General features: G+C 41.5%; 1 protein-coding gene across 1 annotated transcript in view; it reads left to right on the top strand.

Annotated features, from left to right (window-relative positions):
* The first annotated feature begins 201 nt into the window (after nucleotides 1-201).
* Nucleotides 202-15,767, top strand: part of tm9sf4 (transmembrane 9 superfamily protein member 4) — a 39,237-nt gene continuing 23,671 nt past the window's right edge. The window contains exon 1 of the mRNA XM_084366221.1: nucleotides 202-257. Within this exon, the coding sequence (XP_084222347.1) occupies nucleotides 240-257 (18 nt within the window). The 5' untranslated portion in view covers nucleotides 202-239. The remainder of the gene's footprint in view (nucleotides 258-15,767) is intronic.

Raw genomic sequence — 15,767 nt, 5'->3', positions numbered from 1 at the left:
ATAGATAAACAGGTAATTCACATTATTTATAACACGTTATTAGATAGGAAAACGCCTTATTAAACCAACTACTAGTCTGTTGTTTAAACTTTATTGGTAGTCGTTTCAATCAACACTGTGGAGGTCAGAAGTTACAAGTCAACATGTTACCATTATGGGTGTGTCAAATAAACACACAACAGAAGAAGAAAAAAAAGAACACAGTACTTCCGCAACGTCACTTATGACACGTATTCAAAATGGCGGCCGCGGCTATGGTAAGTGGAAAAGCGAACTCTTTTTCTACAAACTACACATCGCTCACAGTTTTCTTCTCAGATTAATTCGGACAGAACGCTGTAATTGTGGCAGAGCAGAGGTCTACCTTAGTCGATAAACAACATTTTAACATGAACACGATACGGATTTACTGGACCTCGCTGTTGATTGAATGTCGATGTTAAGGTTTTGCTAACTGATGCTGTAATGTTACTAGCTAACAACTATCGATACCTAGCTTGACTTGTCAGTGAGCGGTGGCATAAAACATATTTTTTCATTTGTTCTTGTTCATTAAATGACGCCGACAGAGTATAGATAGTAAATATACTCGGTTGTAACACTGTCATTTGCTGTACAGCCAAGAGAAATCCGCTGTCCGAACTTTGACTTAATGCTAACATTAGCCTTTAGCAGCTCTGTCCCGCACCGTCAGTGTGATGTTGTTATCTGTGTAGTTAGTGCCTAAATATGTCAAGTTGACAGCAACAGATCAGCTAGACAAGACAAAAATAAAGTGAACTAAGGCTGTCGATGTTATTCAACTGCGCTGGTGCTGTTTGACAACTTGTTTTAGTCAGAAGCACGCTTGCTAACTTCCTTCACTGCCATGACATTACTCTCATGCATGCGCTTCCCTTGGACTTGCTCATGTATTTTTCACTATTGAAGCATACAATCATAATTAGGCTTTCAGACACTGGAATAAGAAATGACAAAGAAAATGTCAGATTGAAACTTTGTCTTAAAAAGTAATAAGTACAAGTATACTGGCCACCCCACACCCACCCATTCAAGTTAGAAATTAGGAGAGGCACCCTGGCAGGAACAGCCTTGATTCTTAGGATAGGCACGTCTGTGTCAGCTTTGCATATCACAACACTGCAGTTTTCTCCCCACCATTCGTCTTCCTATAACTGTTTAAACTGTGTAAAGTTGCATGGGGGCTGTGAGAATAGCAATTTTGCTGCAGATTTGGGCAGCTGTGACCTAGCAGGTAGAACAGGTTGCCCATGTAGTTTAATACACAGCCCCTGCAGTCCAGTAGGGTTTGTGCTGGCTTGGGATCACTATGCACGTCAGTCCAGCAGGGATTTGCATTTCCAATCCAACAGGGCTACCTTCTTGAAGGTGTGTCTTTACCCCTTTCGGACTGTCCATAAAAAGCGATTTAGACCTGCTAATCCGGGACTACCTGCAGTAGTCACAGGTATTGATCGTCTCTGGCTCAGAGCACAACACCTGGGTGAACAATAGGGCTGGGTATTGGCAAGGACTTCACGATACGATACGCATCACGATATGTGGGTCACGATGAGGTTACATCACTATACATTGCGATATGATGCATATTAGGGCTGCACGATTAATCGTTAAAAAATCGCGATCTCGATTCACACATACACGCGATGTCATTTCTACACGCGGCGATTCTGAAGCATTTTATGTCGAGCTGCATCATAAACAAATGCTCCTATTTTCCTCCCGGATTTTTTCAAGCGCCCCCAAACGCAGCACTGCCGCTGCCTCCTGCCGCTGCCTCCTGCCTCAGCCTATGGTAAAGCGTCTTTACAACACGTGATTCAGTGGAGGAAGCCCGGCTGTAGTTGAGTGTTTGGAAAGAGTGAGTGAGAGTTAAAGCGGAGGAAAGTCTGCGGTAAGGAGGGTTGAATGGAGGGCGACGAAAACCCAATGGTAGTAGCGAGAGTCACCCACCCACCCGAACCGACCTCGTTCCCAAAAAAGGTTCGCATTCGGTGGTGTGGAAGTATTTTGGATTTAAGCCAGATGATGACAAACAGTGTGAGGTGCATTGTAAAGTGTGTTTTGTCGTCGTTGCAGCACCGCACGGCAACACCACAAATCTCTACAATCACCTTAAACATCACCACAAAGTACAGCATGATGAAGCCGTACAAGGCAAGAAACAAACACAGATGTCAATAACCGGAACCTTGTACAATGCAACGCCATACCCACCAAACTCCAGTAGACATAAGGAGATCACAGCAGCTATCGCATATCACCTAGCCAAAGATATGGCCCCAATAAACACTGTACAACGTGAGGGATTTTGGAAGATGATAAACACTCTCGACCAACGGTACTCGATGCCCTCCCACAGCTACTTTTCAAACGTTGCGCTCCCTGACATGTACAATAAGCAGCGCAAGGCAGAATTCCGGGAAATCGATCATTTTTCCGCTAAGTCTGATTTATGGTAGTCGGATCATGGAGCCGTATTTGAGCCTGACGGTTCATTTTATAGCGCCTGATTTCACTCCTTTATAAAGTCATAACAACAAAAACAATAATGTATTTGTATCACCACAACAAAAATTATTGTAATAATAATAATAATAATAATAATAATTTTAAAAAGGCTAATAAGTTGATGAGATATTAAGTCCATTTTTTAAAAAAAGTTCCTTGTAGCGAATACAATGAAAGATTCAAGAGTTGAGCATTCAATTCTGAAGTGCTGTGTTCAGGGCCATATGCTCTAAGTTTTAAGGAAATCAGACTGTTTGATGTGCATATGATGATAAGGGGAAGTTGTTATCAGCTGCATGTCTCAATTTTTTTTTTTTTACTTTTGTAAAAATCATTTCTCTTCCAATGATAGAACTAGGCTACTACTATGCCTCTGCCAAAGCAATGTTTTTTTTGTTTTGTTAAAGTTCATCACTGCAAGAAACATTTTGTGAAAAAAATCGTGCCAGAGAATCGTGATATCAATTCTAAGCAAAAAAATCGTGATTCACATTTTTTCCAGAATCGTGCAGCTCTAATGCATATTGCGATATTTAGGGCTGTAATCTCCCAGTTGACTGGTCGATTTATTGGTCGGTACGTTCTGGCTCGACCAAAATTCTGATTGGTCGATTTTTGGCGTGTTAATTACATGCTGCTATGACAGTGCGTAAACACGCAGCGGGTCCTCTCCATCCCAATGCTGTGTGTCCTGCTAATGGCATATTTGACTTCATCAGGAGGAAAGTACCAAGTGCTAATGGGGGTGTTTTCAGAGCACCCCTGTTTCACAGGTAATAGTGTGTCTTCGGAACACCCCCCTTGTTTTCACTATTTTGGATTAGCCCAACCCACTCCAGACAACAGATTGAAGAACGTACTAGAAGGCCTAGGTCCTGTGGTTTGTTAAATATTTATTTACTTTTAAGCATTTCATTTACAGTTACAGAGGACACGCGCAGAGTGAAATGATAGTGTCTGTCAATTATTCTAACATGACAAAAACAATTGTCTAAATATTCCTCAACAGTTCTTGTGCTGATATCACTAGTTGACATAGTATATTTTTCGGAAATCATGGACTATGATATTGTGCAGATTAGGGCCCGACCAATATGGACTTTTGGGGGCCGATGCCGATCCCGATTATTAGGGGGGGGAAAATCCGATAACCGATTAATCGGCCGATTTTTTTATTTTTTTTATAAAGTTTTAAAATTTTATTAATTTAAGTAATATATCTACATATTTACTTATTTTTTTTGAACAAATGGCTGCTTTTGAGCCTTTCAGACACTTCTACAAAGAATTAAAGGCAGAAAAATAATTTCAAATCCTTTTTATTGCTGAGTCAAGCAGCATATTAACATGACAACCATCCAACATTAGGCCTACAACAAGGCACCATTAGCTACTGCTCTTCACGCCGACAGGAAGACCGACTGATCAGCTCAGTAATATACCACGGATTTATCATGAATCAAACTCGGACCAGAAAAGCGTTTTCAACTAGTCGCCTACTCCCCCGCCCCCCCTCCCCTCCGCCGGTCGGTGCCTCCCCGTCTTAACTCACGTTACTCATTTTGCTCCGGTCTGATCTGGAGACATGCAGCTGCCTCAGTGAGAGAAGTAGCTAGTCGATTACGTAATGTGTACTGTTATGTTTATTCTACCGTTACTGGCACGGCTAATATGTGTAGCAAGGCTAATAGCAGATGGCTGATTCTAACTTTAGCTTGCATATTACATAGTGCTTAAACGTTAACTCGGCGCGATCGAGACCAACACAGCGGGGAACATCGTGAAGTGGGTTGAATTGAAACTTGTTGACTTATTGTTTATTTCACAAACTTGTTTATTTACCGTTGAGGCGGACCACTCTCCTCCATGCATCCCTGCCGCTGCCTGCTCCAGATCAGTCACTCTGCTGTGTTATGAAGTGGTTAGTGGATAGTGGATGGAGTTTGTCATGAGGTCGGTGCGCCCTCTACAGGATAAATAGCCTAATGTCGGGGGATCTTTTCAAATGGGGGAACATTTTCAAAGTAAAACCAAGTCTTATTTTTTTTTTTTTTTTTTTTGGGGCAAGTTTTTCCTCACTCGAATCGAGGGTCGAAGGACAGAGGGTGTCGTCTCTGTACAGATTGTAAAGCCCTCTGAGGCAAACTATGATTTGTGAATTTAGGCTATACAAATAAAATTTGATTTGATTTTGATTTGATTTATTCCCTGCATTTTATTTCTGAAAGTATCGGCGACAATCGGCGAGTTTTGGCCGATTACCGATTAGTCTCAAACGGGCTATAATCGGCCGATTAAATCGGTGGCTAGTAGGTCAAAAAAGTTACTCGCCAGACAGATTTTTTACTAGCCAAAACCAACAAGTTGCTTCACTACAGTATTTCGTCATCACTAGTTATATAGCAGTCATAGTAGTACCATATAACAGTCATCCCGTTCTTCTCAATCAAATGTGCTGTGTAAGAGGATGACCTTTCAACTATTCTGGAATAACAGTATAAATCCCTATGCAGCAGTAAGAAGACGCATTAAGCAGATTAGATTAAAATATACAAACTATTTATTAAATAAATTTCATTAGACAGTAGTGTGTGTGTCTAAAGGCCTGAGGTGTGTCTCTCTAAAGGCCTGAGCTGGGTCACTGTTCAGTCGTCTTCAGGCTCAGTGTTACAGCCAACTACGAATGGACTAGCTCGACTCTTTTGATCCTTGGCGTGGGAGCGGCAAACGGTACAATACATAACTCCGTCGTTGTAGCCGAGCCACTGTCTTTTTCCACCGGCCTCATTGTGATACCACTTCGGGTTGAACTTCCTCACGGGCTTAGATTTCGGCGGGGGAGCCCGAGGCGCCATTTCGCCTTCAGCGTTTATGTTCCCCCCTCCCCCTCCTCCCCCTCCCTGCTCCTCCCTCCTCACCACACAAACCTTGGTCTTTTTGGGTGGTGGTTGACACCCTGATATGAATCTCCACATCGTATTGTCGTCCTTTCTTCCTTTAGTTTAGTTTCCTTCTTCTTTTCTTCTCTTCTTAGTTTTGTGTTCCCTCCGTTAGTTTTCTTCTTCTGGCCAGTTTAACGGCGGTTGGCAACCAACGAAAATGAGCATTACCGCCACCCTCTGGATTGGAGTGGTATAATTTTTTCTAGTTCGCCAAGTGGCGAGACAGCTAAAAATCTGTCTCGCCACAGCAGAATCTGGGTCGCAAATGGCGAGTGGCGACTGCTAATTTCAAGCCCTGCTCACAAACCTGCAACGTTTCACCGCACCACCTTATTGCATGTGAATTTACCCTATTTTGACGGCAGTGTTCACCATGCTGCTTCCTGCTTCTCTGACTGACCAATTCATTTTGCTGGAAATGGCACCCGGCAATTCTACAGGAGTGGAAGTTGTAGACCATTCACAACCCATTTAAGACGTGAATAATTTTTTTCAAATTATTGATTTTTGGAGCTGGAAACAGATTTTTGGACACTGTGCTAACAGCTACTAGCCGCTGCAGCAGCTGGCTGAGCCTCTAGAGCCGCGGCTCGGCTCACGTTAACGGCTACAAGGTCGACGTCGACCTGGTGCGTTCCTCTCGGTCAGCTGGTGAAGCAGCAGTCTGATGAGCATGATGTCCGTGACATGTCCCGGTATGCGCGACAAAGTTGTCAGGTGATGAAAAAAGACACCTGATCACGTGTTGATGGAGCGCAAGACTGATTTAAAAAAAAAAAATTCTGCTTCTGCTTTCACATGTCCAAAATGTGTATATTGTGAAAATAAATATTGCGATATATTGCCATATCGATTTTTTAGCACAGCCCTAGTGAACAAGCTAACTTTCTCCCCTTTTCAGGCACAATGCTATGAAGTGTGGAAGTTAAAGTGTAACTCTCGCCAAAATGCAACCTAGGTTTTTTGTGTGCATGTACCCGAGTCAAACCTTCGTGTAAAAGCATAATTACGACGAAAAAGCCACTTTTAAGATTTACCGTATTTTAGTTTTTGGGTCAAAATCATTTTCATTTGCGTGCTAGGGGCAACTGTATGGTAGCATCAAAATCACTATCACTAAGAAGACTCGACACAACATGTAACTTTGCTCTTAGTATCACCAGGGTCTTTACACATGAACACGAGCATTGAGAACATTGTTTGTGTACACAGAGTTTACTAAAAAGAAGGTTTTTGAACAACTCACATTGGCCGCGTTTCCCAGATTCGTTAAGAAGCTCTTAAGTGCTAAGATCTTCTTAGGAGCACTCTTAAGAACGCTGTGAAAGAAGGATGTGTTTCCCAGAGTCGCTCTTAGCTTAAGAAGATCTTTCACTAAGAAGGAAATGTAAGATCGAGCTGACCCACTCTTAACAGCCTTCTTAGCGACCAAATGCTCAGTGATCAAGCCGCGTCAGGGAAATTTATATCATCCACTTTGCGAAATAATAAAACAATGCTCAATGTTGAAATGCGCTCATAGCTGCGGACCACTGGCGCAAGAAAAAAAAATAGAAAATGGTAGATGAAAAGAAAACCTTTTTATTGAATTACACGTTTTAAGTTTTCCACAACAGCTGCATATATGAGTTTATAGTACTACACATAAAAAAAACAACAACCCTGTGGCATTTCACAGATATCAAGGGAACAGATGTATTAAACTCAGCTGAACCTCATCCAGAGAGGCTTCACCTGCTACTCTACAGTATATAAATGCGTTGCCAAAGTCCGCGCGTGTGAGAAACCACGGCTGCAATACAGCACATTCTCGCTGCGAACCAACAGCGTCGCTGTGCGCGAAGCCAGACGGTTTATATAAATGCATACGTGCGTCAGCACTTCTCCCCACTGGACGTGCTGTCAGACCGGGCTGTCCAGGCAAAGTACCGGCTGCCCCGTGCGGAGATCCAACGGCTGATCACTCTGTGCTGCACCTCCGGGCTGAGGCCAAAATTGCAGCGGGTTGCTCTCTGGATGTGTGGAGACACCAGAGTGATCAGCCGTTGGATCTCTTTGCCTGGACAGCCCGGTCTGACAGCACACACACACACACACACACACATAAAGAGGTGGGTGATCGATTTGCCTGGCATCGATTGATTCAGCACAGCAGCAGCGCGGTGGACAGCTCCCACTAAGAGCTTCTTAAGAAGCTTCTTTGGCTTGAACTCAAGGTTCTCCTAAGAAGGCAGTTAAGAACGCATCTGGGAAACACCCTTATCTTAGCGCTCCTTCTTAGCCGAACCCTTCTTAAGAGCCTTCTTAAGTCCTTAAGAACGATCGAATCTGGGAAACGCGGCCATTAGCAGTCACTTGCTCCGCTTCGCCACTGTCCTGCCAGTCGAGAAGAGTCGATCCCCGAGTGCGGCGTCACATGGAGGAGAGTGAAGGTGGAACGCTCCATGTTACGCCGCACTCGGGGATCAACCCGAAAACTAAAATACGGTAAATCTTAAAAGTGGCTTTTTCTTCGTAATTATGCTTTTACACGAAAGCATAATTACGTGTGAATGTATTCGGGTACATTCACAAAAAAAACCCTAGGTTTTGCATTTTGGCGAGAGTTACACTTTAAGGTCGCTGGTTTGTTAATCCTTCCATCCGTCTCTAGTATGATGTCTCATTTCTAAGCAACTATCAGCTCTGGAAAAAACGAGGTGTCTAATACAGAATTTTATGGATTAAGACTTTATAAAAGTTTACTTTCTTCTGGATGCATTCTGAAGAGGTATATGATAGTTATCAACCAATATGGCTTTTTCAGGGCCAATACCGTTTATTAGAAATCTAGGAGACTGAAAACCAGTATTTGGGACTTGTGTTTTGATCCCTTGAGCCTCCTGTAGTGGCTCAGTGTTGAAGCTACTGAGAGGTGAAGTCACTCCCCTTCTGGTTGGTGCAATGGGACCTTATTAAAGAAAAACCTTGTATGGTAATAAATAGAGAGAGACAAATTATTTATTTGTGCCATCAGGGTTTCCCCCAGAAAACTTGCTAAGCCCGGTGGTAGGGTGGTCCACCAGTGGCCCCACGGTGCCCAAGCATGTTTTTTTGTGTCAGGGGCCTGACCCTGACCATTGGCTGATGGCAGGGCCCTATAGGTAACAGATTCATTAATGGAGTAGTAGAACTTAGAAGGAGTGATTCCATAAGGCTTTAAGATCAATGTTAAAAGTTGACTGGAAATTTGAAAATCATTATCGTGTGTTATTATAAGACATTTATGTAACACCAGGTCTTACAGATTGCACTCTTGAAATGCTGTTCAACCAACCACAAAAATAAATAAATAATAAAAATACTATTTAGATAAATAATATCAACTGTCTGCACTAAAAACTAAAAACCAACTGCCTGGTGTCTCCAGAGATTTTTATTTTTTTCCTCAGAGATTTTTACAATCTGGAGTCACGTGAACATGACCACGCGTCTGTTTCCGGTCAGTCGTCATGGAAACGTGACAATCACGGATCTACCAAAGATACTCTGTAATCTACTGTTTGGACCAGAGAAAACAAACGTGTGTAAACATGAACCGTATGAGCTGAAAAATGAAACGCTGGGTCATTTTCACATCTGGTGAAAGCAGCTCGGCTCGCTGCAGGGGACGACGTGCTAACAGCTAACAGCTACTAGCCGCTGCAGCAGCTGGCTGAGCCTCTAGAGCCGCGGCTCGGCTCACATTAACGGTACGAGGTCGGTCAGCTGGTGAAGCAGCGGTCTGATGAGCATGATGTCCGTGACATGTCCCGTTATGCGCGACGAAGTTGTGACGTTGTCAGGTGATGAAAAAGACACCTGATCACGTGTTGATGGAGCGCAAAAACTGATTTCAAGACAATAAATAAACAATGCTTAGCCTGGCGGGGGGTGCAAGTAAGACCTGGCGGCCCACCAGGCTTACAATACACTGGGGGAAACCCTGGTGCCATAAATTACACATATTGTGTTTGTCAATTTAACATTCAATTTTTTAATTTGAGAAAGTCGCAGTTTGTCATAAATCTAATGAAATATAGGACTGTGAAAATACATTATTATAAAGACTACACAGCCAGCAGCTGCGTTAGTGATGTCGTCTCATTGAACAGTCACCAAAACCCGTAACTGAAACACTGTAGAGCGGCTTCTGTTCATTAGATTGCTCACAAAACTGATGAACATCCCTTTCACATAACTGCAGTTATGCAGATTTATTGTGATTTTCATCCTTTTTAAGTGCCCTTTTCTGTGGCGAGGCAGCGGCCATGTTGGTGTTGATGATGAGTGTTGAGTGAGACATTCACTGAGCGTTTAACACTAAACTAGATTATATTTTACATTATTTATGACAAACTGCAACTTTCTTGACTTGGAAAATTATCTTTTAAATTGACAAACATCATATGTGTGATTCATGGCACAAATCAAATGGGATCAAAAAATAATTCAATCTCTCCATTCACTATCATAGGGGTGTGACTTTGGCACTCTACAGCAGCAGATTGAGTTAATTATGTTAAGACAGCTGTTATAATTTAGTTTCCAAAGCATATGAAATACTTGTTATATGATTGTAAATATGAACACACATATGGTTTTATGTTAATTATGTGAAATAAAACATATCCTTTGTAAAATACTTTTAGTGATGTTAATTGATACGCAAAATTGTTTCTGTAAAAAAAGATGCTTTGATATTTCTTTGTAGTACACGTTTGTTTGATACTGAGGTTTCGAACATTCTAACATATTGTTTTAGTAAACTAAACATTAGGGGTGTAAATCATAAGTTTCATCACGATACAATATTATATCGATTCTTTGGACAACTATACGATATTTGCCGATATGACAAAGTCTGCCACGATTTCGATTCGATACAGGGGCCTGTAATTGATATGAGATGATATCATATGCCCATTTAACACAATCGGTTACATTTATATCAACTCACAGAAAGCTTCTAAAATATTATTTGACAATTTTATTACTGAACTTTTCAGTGAAAATATCATTTTATCAATGGGTCCAGACATTGACACAACTTGCCATGGGATTTTCAAGGCGTATTTTAATGATGGCGGCGATCATTGAATCGATATATCAATCCGGATCAATGTATCGTTACTACTAAACAGCATGTTGGTAAGGAATTTCAGATGCAGTCAGTGGCTGAGTTTTGGGGAGACGTCTCATTCTGCCCCTCTCTTTATTTAACATTACTGTAAAGATGCGCACTCAGGTACAGAGGTTTGGCACCAATTGATTTAATATGAATTGCTACTCAATAGTACTGACGTAATTCGGTAGGTACTCTTAAAAGTACAGAGTCCAGTACTCAACCCTATTTACATCATAACTTACTTAGCTCAGCTTTAGCAACGCCACAGTAACAAGAAAACAGTCACATTACGCTGTTTCAGTCTCCACAGATTTCCTCTCACAGGGACACCTGTGGACATTTTGATGATGGTCTACTCAAGGTAGATTTATAACAGTGGTCAGGGGTTGAAACTAACTTTTTGGCTTACCAGACAACTGGCGAGTAGATGAAAATTTTTACTAGACAAACAGATTTTTTACCAGACAAAAATATTAAATTACCATTTGTTAGAATTACTTTTTCGTATGTCTGTCTAAATTGATTTTCAATCATAGTAATCGCATTGTGTCTCTTCTCTTCACAATATTTGTTAGCAGCATATATACAGAAACATTTTTCACTTCATTCGTAACACACTTCATTTTTTTCAAGTTCAGTCTGTCAGAGTCAGAGAGTTCCCCCTCAAAGCTATTTCCCTCCTTTGTCATGAAATTCCACTTCTCATTAAATTTCCGAACATATTTCGCCGGTTTTGACTGAGACGAGGTGGGGGCTGAGACGCTGTCGGTCGATTCATCCTCCGTCCTCGTTTTTTTTTCTTGGGGGCTGCCCCCCCACAAGAAATCTCCACATAATGGAGTAGCTATATCGGGAATGTGGAGGGAAAAAATAGTTTATAGGCTGCGGTAGGGCTGCACGATTATGGTCAAAATGATAATCACGATTATTTTTATCAATATTGAAATCACGATTATTCATTATGTTAGGTAAAACATATCTTTTTATTGTACTTTCTTTTTTAAACAAACTGTATGTGAACAAGGCTTCAAATTGAAACTTAAAATAATAATAAATTCATAAATAATAAAATAAAATGTACCCAAGTCAAAGGGCAAAAAATAAATATGCCATTGCAGAGTGCAATCATAAAGTTCAAACAAATGAAAAAATGAAGCCTATGCAGAAAAGGCACATACTACAAGGAACAGGAATACAGGCCTACAGATGTTTGGAGAGAAACACCAGCCTGTCAACATGTCCTGGCTTCAGAGCCGCCACTTGGGTAGGCGTAAACATGTCACGTGACGTGAAGCACGAAGTTGGGCAGTGAACAGTGACAACGAATTTGTCTTCAAAATAAGAGTTTTACATTGCACCCCATTGGATTTTAGAACTGGTTTCTTAGCGGGGGGCTTTTAATTTGAAAGTAGCGACCGTTCGTAGCTTGCCGCTACACAACAAGCTGACAACACCTACTAGCTGTTTGGTTGTGTCCGCTAGCTGTCAGCTACAGAGACCGAGGAGACGGTAGCATCTCCCGGATCTCAGCGGCTTTCCAGTTGCTCATCTTGACGTCCGCGGCTGAAGTGATGGACTGATTGCTGTGATCAGCTGATACTGTCTGCTTCCAATATCGCGACAATCATCTTAACTTAATCGTGGCAGCCAAAATCGTGAACGTGATTAAAATACGATTAATTGTGCAGCCCTAGGCTGCGGGAAAAAGGTCTACAAAGTACGAACAACTAGGTGTGGGAAGTGGTGTTGATTTTCGCGGGATCATCTGGGATGACCCGCCTTACTCTGCCTCTGATTGGCTTACCCTGATTCCTCATTCCTCATGGCTAAACCTAACAGCCAATGAGAGGCGTCCATCCCAGAACTCACGGGAGACGTGTTAAGTTGCTGATCAAAACACAAGACTTCCTATTTTTGCTGCTTCACATTGAAAGCTTCTACACAAGAAAGATATGATGGGCTTTTATTTTTTTAGATTACTCGCCAGAGTGGCGAGTGGTCTTCATAAATTACTTGACAAATACAAAAATTACTCGCATTTGGCGAGTAAAACAGCTTAATTTCAACCCCTGGCAGTGGTACAGTTTTTTTTTATTAAAAAAAATTCATACTGTAGGGCTGGGCCCGAGTATGGAAGTACTCAATCTTTTTATATTATAAAGGAAAATAAATTGACCCTGTTCAGTGTTAAAAGTTTACATTTCTTTGATGGGACGCAGTGATATCTGTGTTTCAGTGCAAGCTATTAAACTATCATAGAATTAGTTTGATAACTAGACAATTGTCTATTAAGCACTAGAGGTATGGAAATTTCTCGATTATTAGATGCATGCAAGACTCTGCATCAATGCAAAGCAGGGTTTCCCCCGGTGTATAAGCCTGGCGGGCCGCCAGGTCTTACTTGCCCCCCCGCCAGGCTAAGCATTGTTTATTTATTTTTTTTAAATCAGTCTTGCGCTCAATCAACACGTGATCAGGTGTCTTTTTCATCACCTGACAACGTAACAACTTTGTCGCGCATACCGGGACATGTCACGGACATCATGCTCATATGACCGCTGCTTCACCAGCTGACCGAGAGGAACGGACCAGGTTGACGTCGACCTCGTAGCCGTTAACGTGAGCCGAGCCGCGGCTCTAGAGGCTCAGCCAGCTGCTGCAGCGGCTAGTAGCTGTTAGCACAGTCCCCTGCAGCGTCAGAGCTCCGGACTTCTGTGAGCCGAGCTGCTTTCACCAGATGTGAAAATGACCCAGCGTTTCTCCGTTCAGCTCGTACGGTTCGCGTTTACACGCGTTTGTTTTCTCTGGTCCAAACAGTAGATTACAGAGTATCTTTGGTAGATCCGTGATTGTCACGTTTCCATGACAACTGACCAGAAAAAGATTGTAAAAATCTCTGAGGAAAAAAATAAAAATCTCTGGAGACACCAGGCAGTTGGTTTTTAGTTTTTAGTGCAGACAGTTGATATTATTCATCTAAATAGTATTTTTATTATTTATTTATTTTTGTGGTTGGTTGAACAGCATTTCAAGAGTGCAATCTGTAAGACCTGGTGTTACATAAATGTCTTATAATAACACATGATAATGATAATATTTTCAAATTTCCAGTCAACTTGCTGGACGAGACCCACGCTGAGTGTGACTTCTGCCTCACAACAATTACTAATCACATTATCCATTTTTACCTAAAAGTAGGGCCCTATAAAATCCGTTTCATTTTTTTCCCAAATTCCGTTTTTTCCGTTTTAATTTTTGGGAATCTCGTTTTTTTACCTTTTACTCTTATTTTACAACCAAAAACAGTGTGTTTTAATGTAAATGACTAAAATGTACACAAATTACATAGAAATTTACTTAAATTTATTGAGGTGACAAACAACACATTTCCTCAATACTGTACCGTACAGTACATTAAAGTCCATCAAAAACAAGCCGCAAGTAATGAAACTTTAGTTGACTTGTCATAAAACAACCACCAAACATTTTAAACTTCTTCAAAAGTAACTTAAACAGGTTATTTAAGCTGTAGGACTAGTTAGTCCTTGTGAGCTACTCTCTCTTCAAGTTTCCCACCTATCAGAAGCCCTTTTTAGATAGAAAAGGTGGCACATTTGCTCCAACGTAAGGGCGGCAATCTGCCGCCTTGTCTCTCTAAAAGGGAGGCGTAATATTCCTCCTTTTCCAAAAGCCACCACTTGGCTGCCAATGGGGTAGGCGTAAACATGTGACGTGAAGCACGAAATTGGGCAGTGAACAGTGACAACGAATTTGTCTTCTTCAAAATAAGAGCTTTACATTGCACCCCATTGGATTTTAGAACTGGGTTCCTAGCGGGGGGCTTTTAATTTGAAAGTAGCGACCGTTCGTAGCTTGCCGCTACACACAACAAGCTGATAGCAGCTACTAGCTGTTTAGTTGTGTCTGCTAGCTAGACAGAGCCGTGGGCGGCCGCTTCGCCATGCTTACATTGTTTTGAAGGGGGAGGGGCTCAGTCTGTGGAGGGGGCTTGTTGTGCCACACAGATTTGCTTCCCACCGTGCAGTTTTCCCCACACATACGTCCCTCTTCCACACGAAAACATAATTTCAGTGAAATTATGTCAAATTCCGCGATATTCCGCGTTAAAAAATAGATTCCGTTTTAATCGGCCAATTCCGCGATTCCATGATCACGGAAATCATAATAAAAGCTAACGTCTGTAGCCATAAATAATGAGGAGGAGGCGCTGTCAACTTTATCCTGCCCTATCTTAAAGCTGCTATGTGAAAACAATATTATAGTACAATTTATGTACTATTTACTACAACAAACGTGTAAGGCACTGCAGATGGATAAATGTTTTGTCTTTGTAATGTTTATCTATTGAAAAGATGCAGCTTTTATTTTGTAGGCTGCTATAGTCTAATTTTTGGAAGGACTTTCCGAATTAAAGGGGAATTTAAATTATGAAAAAGTAGCCATGTGGAGGAATATAGATCATTGAGGATGCCATACACCGAGATGCATCGAGTATCGTTTTGCATTCAAATCGTTGACAGCTGAATTGTAATCAATCGTGAGGCCAGTGAAGATTCACACCTCTATTAAGCACTAAGAGAAAACAGCGGAGACAGAATCTCTCATCACCTAATTTGCTAGCAGCAGTGTTTCCCACACATAGTTTACTTGGGCAGGCCGCCCAGGGATATTAACAGCCACCCAAGTATACAGTCGTGGTCAAAAGTTTACATACACTTGTAAAGAAAATATAATGGCAGTCTTCAGTTCCAATGATGCTCTCGTTTTTCTATGATGGAATGAGTAGAACACATACTACTTTGTCACAAAAAACATTCATGAAGTTTGGCTCAATAATTAATTTATTATAGGTAGGGCTGTGCAATTAATCAAATTTTGATCGTGATTTCGATTTTTACGATCTCCAAACTAATCGAATTGAAACGATTTATTTGGCATTTTTCATTGTACAGCAGGCCTAAAGATTTTCTGAAAGAGACGCGCATGCACAATTCAGTCTCTCCCCCAAAGCATTCAATGCGGCCCTGCTGACTGGCACTCACTCAAGTTACGTTTTTCTCTAAATTACATAATTACATAATTGCCATCAGTCAACAGGATGCTGTCTGACTCTGTCACTCACGGGG

The sequence above is a fragment of the Pagrus pagrus genome (assembly GCF_965226575.1).
Source record: "Pagrus pagrus genome assembly, chromosome: 11".
Lineage (NCBI taxonomy): Eukaryota > Metazoa > Chordata > Actinopteri > Spariformes > Sparidae > Pagrus > Pagrus pagrus.
This window is presented reverse-complemented; position numbering and strand designations above follow the sequence as displayed.